The sequence below is a fragment of the Mus pahari genome, chromosome 3 (genome assembly GCF_900095145.1).
Source record: "Mus pahari chromosome 3, PAHARI_EIJ_v1.1, whole genome shotgun sequence".
Classification (NCBI taxonomy): domain Eukaryota; kingdom Metazoa; phylum Chordata; class Mammalia; order Rodentia; family Muridae; genus Mus; species Mus pahari.
Window position 1 is genome coordinate 136,594,465 of NC_034592.1, and position 10,168 is coordinate 136,604,632.

At 50.0% G+C, this 10,168-nt stretch overlaps 1 protein-coding gene across 1 annotated transcript in view; it reads left to right on the plus strand.

The window, feature by feature from the left end:
* The window catches only part of Bpifb1 (BPI fold containing family B member 1), a 20,885-nt gene extending 10,717 nt beyond the window's left edge, over nucleotides 1-10,168 (plus strand). Inside the window, exons 7-15 of the mRNA XM_021194913.2 lie at nucleotides 380-465; nucleotides 1,829-2,008; nucleotides 2,348-2,401; nucleotides 2,868-3,026; nucleotides 4,148-4,215; nucleotides 5,839-5,884; nucleotides 6,784-6,847; nucleotides 8,088-8,164; nucleotides 10,038-10,168. Coding sequence (XP_021050572.1) covers nucleotides 380-465; nucleotides 1,829-2,008; nucleotides 2,348-2,401; nucleotides 2,868-3,026; nucleotides 4,148-4,215; nucleotides 5,839-5,884; nucleotides 6,784-6,847; nucleotides 8,088-8,164; nucleotides 10,038-10,070 — 767 coding nt within the window. The 3' untranslated portion in view covers nucleotides 10,071-10,168. The remainder of the gene's footprint in view (nucleotides 1-379; nucleotides 466-1,828; nucleotides 2,009-2,347; nucleotides 2,402-2,867; nucleotides 3,027-4,147; nucleotides 4,216-5,838; nucleotides 5,885-6,783; nucleotides 6,848-8,087; nucleotides 8,165-10,037) is intronic.

Below are 10,168 nucleotides of genomic sequence, written 5' to 3' on the forward strand. Positions count from 1 at the left end.
GAGAGAGAGAGAGAGAGAGAGAGAGAGAGAGAGAGAGAGAGAGAGAGAGAGAAACAGCTCAGATCCAAGGCTAGAAGGCACTGATGTTATGGGAATTCCCGAGTAGTCTGTCTAGCTACTCTGTTCTCAGTGAAGCAGGCAGGGCCATGCACTTAGAGTGGGTTATAATAATGTGGGGGAAGCACAGGTTTTAAACACATTAAAGTCTAGCTCTGTGCTGGTGTTTGGAGTGGTCCCTGCAATGGTTGCCACGGTTACCACCAACAGCATCATTTCTCCTGACTCTGGCAGTGTCTCTAATGGCCAGAAAGAAGCAGTAGAAAATCACCCCACCCAAGCACACCCTCCACCTTCACAACCTTTCTTCTTGTTCTGACAGCACCCATTGCCCTCAGCCCTGGAGCCCTGGAGTTTGGCCTTCTGTCTCCCGCTATCCAGGACAGTAATATCCTGTTGAACCTGAAGGTGAGTGCCCAGACCTCAGAGCATACTGGGGACATGAGGGAACAGCTCTTCTTCTGTGACAACCCAGGGACCAATATCAACACATCATCAGGGTATATAGCTGATGACATCATACACTAAGCATCCTGAGAATGCCATCAGGTAGAACATCATGTCACCCCGTGTGTGCATGGGTCCCAGGGTCCTTCTCTCAGGTAAGCTCCTCCAAATCCCAAACTTCTGATGACGTTGCAACAGGGGCTCAGGACAGAAGCATCCTCAAAGATCACACAGCCCTAACTTCCAGACCACGGCTCCCTGGCTGTGTAGCTCTGGCCAGGCTTCTCCTCTCTGAGCCACCGTCTCTGTGGCTATAAACTATAAGTGGCGATACTTAGGAGCCAGTGAGATGAGACCACACTGGCTTCCCAGACAGGGGATGCTCAGTAACAGTGGGCTTCTGTAAACCCCACTGCACATCCTGTGGGTGGTGTGAGTCCCAGACAGGTTCTCGGGAGTCTTGGAAACCACAGCGTGGGAGAGCTCTATCCGCTCTGTTGCAGTTTGAATCCTTCCTTCACCTAAAGGGTTTAAGCGGTTGAAACCTAAATGAAAAGCAAGCATTCTGGCTATGAGCTAGTCATGGGTAGCATGCAGCCACAGTCCTAGGTGCTCTGAAGATGGGAGGCAAAAGGATCGTCTGAGTTCAGGCATTAGGGGCCAGCCTGGGGAAGCATAGGGATATACCGTCCCTTTAAATGTGAGACAGAAGACAGAAGAAAGGATGGAAAAGGAAATTAAGATAGGGGAGAAGGGAGGGCAGAGGTACTCTAAGGGAGTCAGGAAGGGAGGCTGCCAGGTACCTGTCAAGCCATTGCCTTCATCAATCAAAACTTTCTGACACAAACGCAAAGATGGGAAACAGACAGAATGGTTCCTGCCTTAGTCTATCTTGCGTTGCCAGAACACAGTGCCTGGGTGATTTATAAACATTAGAAGTTTACTAGGCTTTTGGTCCTGGAAGCTGGAAGTCCAAGAACGTGCTGCATCTTCTGTTGCGGGCCCCCATGCTGCATCTGCCTATGGTGGAAGACAGAAGAGTTGGGGAGGGTGAGAGCTAGGGCAACCAGGAGCTGAGCTTACTTTCAGGACGGTCGACTCCCACCCCCAGTAACCGGGCCACTCCTGCAAGAGCGCTAACCACTGATGAAGGCCCAGTGCCCTCCTGAAGGACCCACCTCTCAACCCTGCTGGACTGGGATGAGGTTTCCACCATGGGAACTTTGAGAAACACCTTCCCCTTGGCACGGCTGCTTCCTTCCGGTTGGTTACAGGAGACAATGGGCTAAGTCCTCAGACCGTACCCTGCTCTGTGTCTCCTCAGGCCAAGCTGCTGGACTCACAGGCAAGGGTAACCAACTGGTTCAACGGCTCTGCGGCTTCCCTGATGGAGACCACCCCAGATGGGGCCCCCTTCAGCCTGACCGTGAGGCAGGACCTGGTGAATGCCATTGTGACCACCCTGGTCCCCAAGGAGGAGCTTGTAATCCTGCTCAGATTCGTGGTAAGCCCCACTGTGTGGGGAGGATGGCTCACCCCATGCCATCTGCCCACTGAGAGAGACCTGAGGTGGGAACTCCCAGTAATGATCAGCTCTGCCATGATTGTGATGTTCAATGTTAGAGCCAAAGGCTTCCCTTCATACCCAACCTGGGCCCTGGTTCTGCCATCAGAGACCAGATGTGTCTGTTTCTTCCCCCCAAATATCCAGGGGGAGCTCTAAGGCAGTCTGGATACTGATCGGGGTCCTCATTTCATCTGAGCCTGGGTGCCAACACATACTCTGATCCTATTACTGAAGTGTGATTAATGCAACTGATCACACCCCTCCCCCTCTCTCCAGATTCCTGATGTGGCCCGCCAGCTACAGATGGACATCAAGGAGATCAATGCAGAGGTGAGTCTGTTTGCCACCTAGAGCTTGCTAGGTGCTCGCTGACTCTGTTCATGGGTCTCTGCAGGGTAGAATAGATGTGGGCTCCTCTCTTCTTTCCCACTGAGGGAAACCAGGCCCCCTGGAAGCCCAGAGACCTCTTCAGTCTAGCAAAGAAGCTTGGAATTGATGATTTCCAGTGTGACAACCCATTGGAAGGGCAATTCCCCCTATCCCCGGACAGAAGGGGTGGGTCAGCGTAGGACAGCAATCACAGGCAGTGGGGAGAAATGAAGGGAGAGGCAGACAATGGCCTGGAGCTGGGCAACTCTAAGCCCCGCTTCAGGCTAAGAAGCCCAGAATATCCCTGAAGGGAGGTGGCCCTCCACCCAGGGGTGCTGGGAAGGACAGAGGCTGGAGACAAAGAAGCACCACAGGGGACACAAAGGGCCTGTACACTCTGGCCAAGTGTGGTCTGATATCTTTCCAGGCAGCCGACAAGCTGGGGCCCACCCAGATGCTGAAGATCTTCACCCACAGCACCCCCCACATTGTGCTGAACGAGGGCAGCGCCAGGGCAGCCCAAAGCGTTGTGCTGGAAGTGTTCCCCACCAACACAGATGTCCGGCCCTTCTTCTCTCTCGGCATTGTGAGTTTAAGTGACTGTGACAAAAACTGGAGGTCGCTCTGTTCATTGTTATGAATTGGGGCATCACCTAGTAGTGTGGGGGGGAGGGGGAGAGATGAACCAAGAGTCAAGAACCTCGGGGGCCCATCAGCTAGTCACTGACACCAGCAGCCCCTAGGGATAGAGGGACCATAGCTTCCATCAAGGCAGCGACATTCCATCTGGGGCATTTTCCAGAGAACGGACAACACTCAGTAGCTGACGGACAACCTCACCCCAGAAGGAAGGGGGTGGGTCAGAGTAGGTCAGCAACCACATGCAGCCGAGAGAAATGCAGGGAGAGGCAGAGAAGACTGGAGAAGGGTAGAGTTTTGAGTGGGCTCTGAGGAGTGAGGCCAGCCAGGCTGCCCAAGGGGGGCAGGCAGTACCTGTCGTGAGTGGGTGGAGTTGACTCCTCCTTAGAGCAGGGTCTCTGTGCAGCTCTACACCTCACGATCTCAGGGGTGCCTTTCACACACTACAGATTTATTGGTGCCTCCCAGAGAGTTCATCTTGGTGTTCTGACCTCACAGTGAAAGACAGTGGGAGCCCACTTCCCAGACCAACCTTACCCCCTGATGACCCTCCAAGGCCGGTGGGAGGCACTGCAGGAGAAACTGGTTCTCTCAGCTCCACAATAATGAGGCTCAGCACTCAGCCCTCTGGGTCAAGCTGATGTACATCTCGAGCCCTGACTGGCAAGCCTGACTTAGCCTCTGAGCTTTGCAATCATACTAACAATGCTCAGGGCTTACCGGAGCTGCTGACCTCCTTTGCCCTTCAGTCACTTCCCGGTACACCAGGGGACTGATAGGACCCGACCCGATCAGGGGGTGGCAGGGCTTATTGAAGAAGCCACTTGAACGGCCTGACACACAGTAGCAGGCAGTACATGTTGACCGTGTTGGCAGTGTCATCCCAAGCCTTAGCAGCACCTGTGAATCAGGGGCTAGGGCACGGAAAGTGAGGTCAGAGAGGTCGAACTTTTCCCAAGGTCACAGAGCCAGTAGCCAAGATTACCTTGACACCAATCTTCCCTGTATAACCCTCCCTCTAGAAGCATTCTCTTTTTAAAAAGTGGGTCCTGGGCTGTCTTGTTGCAGGAGGCCAGTTATGAAGCTCAGTTCTTCACAGAAGACAACCGGCTTATGCTCAACTTCAATAACGTCAGGTAAATGTGCAAAGTGCTGCTGAGCTGCCCAGACTATGCGTTTCTCTAATCCCCCACCAGGGGGCACCAGAGAGGGCTGATGACAGAAGGCTTGCCAGGACTGATTAATGACTGAATTCCAAACGGAAAAGTGAGCCACAGAGCAAGCAAACTCCACCACTGGGCTGGCCACCACTGGGCTGTCCTGCACGCACCACCCCAGGCTTCAAACAGCCCATTCTGAAAATTTTCAAGACAAAAGCTATAACAGCCTAGATACTGAACCCTTGGGGCCCAGCACTGAAGTGGCCTCTACACCCCTGCCAGTCCTGCAAGGTCTACTACCTTCTGTCCCAGACTGAGTTCAGTGACTCCAACTGGAGGCTCCAGCAAAAAAGTTAGGCTCAGGAGAACATTCTGATCAGCCTGTACAGGGTGAGATAATAGCTAGGTATAGATGGATGGATGGATGATAGAGAAATGATAGATAGATAGATAGATAGATAGATAGATAGATAGATAGATAGATAGATAGATAGATAGATAGATGAATGATAGACGGATGATAGAGAGATGATAGATAAGAATAGATAGATAGATAGGGGCTGGTGAGATGGCTCAGCGGGTAAGAGCACCGACTGCTCTTCCAAAGGTCCAGAGTTCAAGTCCCAGCAACCATATGGTGGCTCACAACCATCCATAACAAGATCTGATGCCCTCTTCTGGAGTGTCTGAAGTCAGCTACAGTGTAATTACATATAATATAATATAATATAAATCTTTTTTAAAAAAAGAATAGATAGATAGATAGATAGATAGATAGATAGATAGATAGATAGATAGATAGATGGGTGGATGGACAGACAGGTGATTGATAGATTATTGATAGAAGATAGATTATTGGTAGATGAAAGATGATTGATAGATATATGATAGATAGATAGATAGATAGATAGATAGATAGATAGATAGATAGATGATAGATGGATGATAGAGAAATGATAGATAAGATTAGAGAGAGAGAGAGAGAGAGAGATAGGTGGATGGACAGACAGGTGATTGATAGATTATTGATAGAAGATAGATTATTGGTAGATGAAAGATGATTGATAGATATATGATAGATAGATAGATAGATAGATAGATAGATAGATAGATAGATAGGTGGATGGACAGACAGGTGATTGATAGATGATTGATAGAAGATAGATTATTGGTAGATGAAAGATGATTGATAGATATATGATAGATATATGATAGATAGATAGATAGATAGATAGATAGATAGATAGATAGATAGATAGATAGATAGATAGATAGATAGATAGATGGCAGAGATATAAAATCAAACAATTCTGTCACCTAGGCTGGGATTTCTACACAAGTATTTGAATGGTAACTAGGGACCCCTCAACCCCTCCCAGAAAGGACTTGAGCTAACTAGTGCACCAACCCTCCCCCACTCCTAGGTGATTTTCTGTCCTTTGGGCCACTGTCCAACCCCTTTAGAATGTGCACACCATGAAGCAAGGACTTTCCCTGTTTCACCATTGTCTCATGAGAGCCTGCATATAGTAGGTCCTCCGTAAACAGTTATTGACAGAGATTCCAAGGGACCACTCTCATGGGCATCTTCTGTTACAGTATTGAGCGCATCAAGCTGATGATCTCAGATATCAAACTGTTCGATGTAAGTATTACCAGATTATCTCTAAGGGAACAGGGGCTGGAATGGACCATCCTAAAATGAGACACTGGCCAGGATTAGCTTAGAAGGAAGCCCTGGGGTGGGTTGGTGGTCTCCTCACTACCCTCCAAAGTCTAGCCTGCAGGCTCCCATATAAGTACCTACTGTGTGCAGATATAGCTGAAAACACCAACCATGTACAAATCTGCACCACTCTCTATTATAAAACAAAGCCCCTCCACTGACCCTGGGCAGCCCCTCTCCTCTGGTCCTCAGTTTCCCAAGTCCCTAACCTGAACTGGGCTGGCTCTTGTCTTCACCTTTGGGATTTCTTTGTTTTGTTTTACGTTATTGCTGTTGTTGTTGTTTTGTTTTGCTGATGTTATAGGTGGTAGGGTTTGTTTGTTTGTTTGTTTGTTTGTTTGAGACAGGTTCTCACTATGTAGATCTGGCTAGCCTGGAATTCACTATGTACATCAAGCTGGCCTTGAAACTCAGGACAATCCTCCTGCCTCTGCTTTCTGGCTGCTGGGATTGTAGGTGTTCATTACCACATCTGACCCCCCATTGGTTTCAATGGCGATTTGTTTAGAAAAACAATAGTTTACTGCAAGATTTGTGAAAATCTGGACATCTGGCTTCTCTTCAAAAGCAGAATTCTCTCACGAACTTCCAGCTGAAACTAAGTCTCTGCGTGTAGAGGGCTCTCAATGAGCCACACCCCAGAGCAGTGGGGTTCTCCCCAGTCTATCTGGTCAGACCCTGGCAGCTTCAGCCTGCAGGAGACCTGGTATTCCAACATGTCTGCTGGATGCTCTTGTCATGGGGAGACAAGTCAGGGAACCTGAGATGGCCCTGAGGACCTAGCAGTGAGCCTTTAATGCCTTCCCTTTTCCTCACAGCCTGAAGTCCTGAAGGGCACCCTGACCAAGATCCTTGAATACACACTGCTGCCCAATGAGAATGGTGAGTCCCTCAGCCCTCAAGGCCCTCCCCTAGGCTGCTATACCTCCTGTCTTCACCCGGGACCCCTTCTTTATGGCCTACCTAAGCCTAGCTCTAACTCTTTCTGCTCCGGGGAGCATCCCTAGTCATCAACTGGAGAAGACCTCTCCTGCCTGGTATCCCTCAACAGCCTGATCCTTTACTATGCCATCCTAAAGCAGGCAGAGATGAGCTGGCAGACACCAGGCTCACAGGGCCAGTTGGAACCAGATGCAGACAGCTAGACCTTGCTCAAGGGGCTTTAAGCAGACTGAGTTCAAGTCCCTAACCCTCTTGCTGGCTTTGAACAAGCTCCCTGATCCTCCTGAGCCTTGGCTTTCCACCTGTGAAAGGGTAAATAAGAGTGCTTTCCTCAGAGGTGGGAAGGAGATGATGTGTGTCAGGGGTGGAGAGAGCTGGTACCTGTGCCATCATCACCGGTGTGCGAGAGTTGGTACCTGTGCCATCATCACTGGTGTGCGAGAGTTGGTTGGTACCTGTGCCATCATCACTGGTGTGTGAGAGTTGGTACCTGTGCCATCATCACTGGTGTGTGAGAGTTGGTACCTGTGCCATCATCACTGGTGTGTGAGAGTTGGTATCTGTGCCATCATCACTGGTGTGCGAGAGTTGGTTGGTATCTGTGCCATCATCACTGGTGTGTGAGAGTTGGTACCTGTGCCATCATCACTGGTGTGTGAGAGTTGGTACCTGTGACATAATCACTGGTGTGTGAGAGCTGGTACCTGTGACATCATCACCATGTGTGAGGTGTGTGAGAGCTGGTACCTGTGACATCATCACCATGTGTGAGGTGTGGGAAGAGCTCATACCTGTGACATCATCACCATGTGTGAGGGGTGGGGAAAGCTGATACCTGTGACATCATCACCATGTGTGAGGGGTGGGGAGAACTGGTACCCTGTGATATCATCACCTTTTAATTTTGCTTTACAAGAGTAGGAAATCTCAGGTGGAGAAACTTCTACAGAGGGTGATGGGAGCCATAACTGTTCTTGAACAAGTGTGTTAAAGAACGTGAGGTGTATTGTGGGACAGCCAGAAGCTGATGCCAGAGGGCGGGCCAGATAGGGCTGGGTGAATGTCGGAGTAGAGGACAGGCAAGCAGAAGGAAGGAAACAGACCAGGTCCTGTGTGCCTCCAGGAACTGCAAGCACGCCCACAATGGCCCACCTCTCTCTGACAACATTCATTATTTCAGGCAAACTGAGAACTGGAATCCCCATGTCGATGTCCAAGGCCTTGGGATATGAGAAAGCTGTGTGGTCTGTGAGCAAGGTGAGAGGCATGTGAGAATAAACAAGCTGTCTGGGCTGGGAGTGGCCCCTCGGTCACTTGTGAGGCGCAGGCACCTGTAAGTGAAAAGTCACTGCTCCCCTACCCCACTTCCCATCGTTCATGTCTTCACTCACTTACGCAGGAATATTTTTCCACACTGTAATATGTGTTGTGCATGGCTCCTAGTGCTTCCAGCCACAGGAACAGATAATCCTGTCCCCTAGAAAAGCCTATTTTCTAGCAAGAGAGACCCCTATATAAACTAGTAAACAGCACCGAGTGAGTACATACAGGCTGGGAAGAAAAAGAAGGCAGACTCAGAAGAGAAAGCAGTGGTGGGAAGGGTCTGCTGGTTTTGATGGACAGAAGGGCCTCTCTGAAAAGGTGATGTTTGCTGGCACCTGAAAGGCAAGATGGTGAGCCCTGTGGATAGAGGGAGAAGTGTCTTATCAAAGGACCGGCAAGCCCAAAGACTGAGGCTGAGGTGGTACTGTTCCAGGAAAGATGGTCAGGAGATCTAGGGTATGAGGTAGTATCAAGGACTGCAGACCTCAAGCTACACACACACACACACACACACACACACACCTGTAGGTTTAAGTGGCCTCAGCTTGAGCAGAGTTACTGCTCAGTTCCCCATGCAGATGTCCCCAGTGTGATAGGCCTGGCACATACTAAAGGCTTAATAAACAAATGGTTAGTGACAGTTAGTGAGCAGGTGACAACCCTGGCCTCCGCTAGGAAAGGGGCTGTAGTTGTGTCGGGCATCTCACACCAGTGTCAGTCTTAACGGCGCTGTCCACACTGGCTCTGCTGCCAGCCCTCACGCCTGGCTTCGGAGGTGGATCCTGGTATGATCTCCTTTTACAGATGGGGAAACTGAGATTTGACGGCAGCAAGATAGTTTTCCAAAGCCGCACGTGTACCCTACTGGAGGCACAGTCAGATTTTACGTTTGACACCTGCCCCAATAACCTCTTCTTACTTTAGCCCCAGCTTCTTTGTGAGCCAGTCAGTACAGTGCCCATCTTGGTCAGCTGGCTAGTGGGCATTTATTAAGCACCTACTATGTACAGCCACTGTCCATAACAATGAACAAAGCAGAAAAAAAAACCTCTGACTCCTCAGGACTTCAGTCCAGTATGTGAGAGGAGCCGGTAGAACAGTCACAGGGGTCATGTGATCAGCGCTCGCCCCACGTTGCTGAGAGCTGTGACGAGATCAGAGTGCATCTTGTTTTAATTGTTTTATTACATTCTAAATGTTGCCCCTCTTCCCAGTCCCCCCTCCAAGAGCTCTTCACCCCATCCCCCCTCCCTTTTGCCTCTGAGAGGGTGCTCCCCCCCCATCAGATCCACACACACACTCAGCTCACTCCCCCCCCCCCGCATCCTGACCCCCCTTCCCTGGGGCATCAGGTCTCCTCTCCCACTGAGGCCAGACAAGGCAGTCCTCTGCTACCATGCGCCAGGGAGTAGATCAGAGCAAGTTTTATCATTACATTTAGTTTTGGTTTGATTTCTTTTTAAAGTGACGGTTGTTTAAAACTCAGGTGTCCAGGTCTCTCTGGAGACAGCCAGGAATCTACTTTTATAATATTTCTTTGCATTCTATTGTGGGTTTGGGGACAACTGTCCTACACAATCCAGCTACTGCACACAAATACTTTGCCAGGGCCACAGATTGCTGGAAGATACTACTGTTCACATATAAACCCTTCATTTTTTACCCTGTTATGTGCTCTGCACAAGTGTGCTCCCCCACACCAGGCCCTCCTTCATGGAGGACAAAGGCAGGGCAACCCCCAAAAAGCAGGAAGTGAAAACCAAAGCAAAGGAGAAAACTCACCAGCTTGACTCCCCTTCCATTCCAGGGTGCCCTCGAGCTCACACCAGCCTCCTCCTAGAACCCTGCCCTGCCCCTCCTGATGAAGACCTGACAGTAGCAGCCAGCCCCGAGTGTGGAAGCCTGCTGTGTAGACTATCCCCCTGCAATTAATAAACA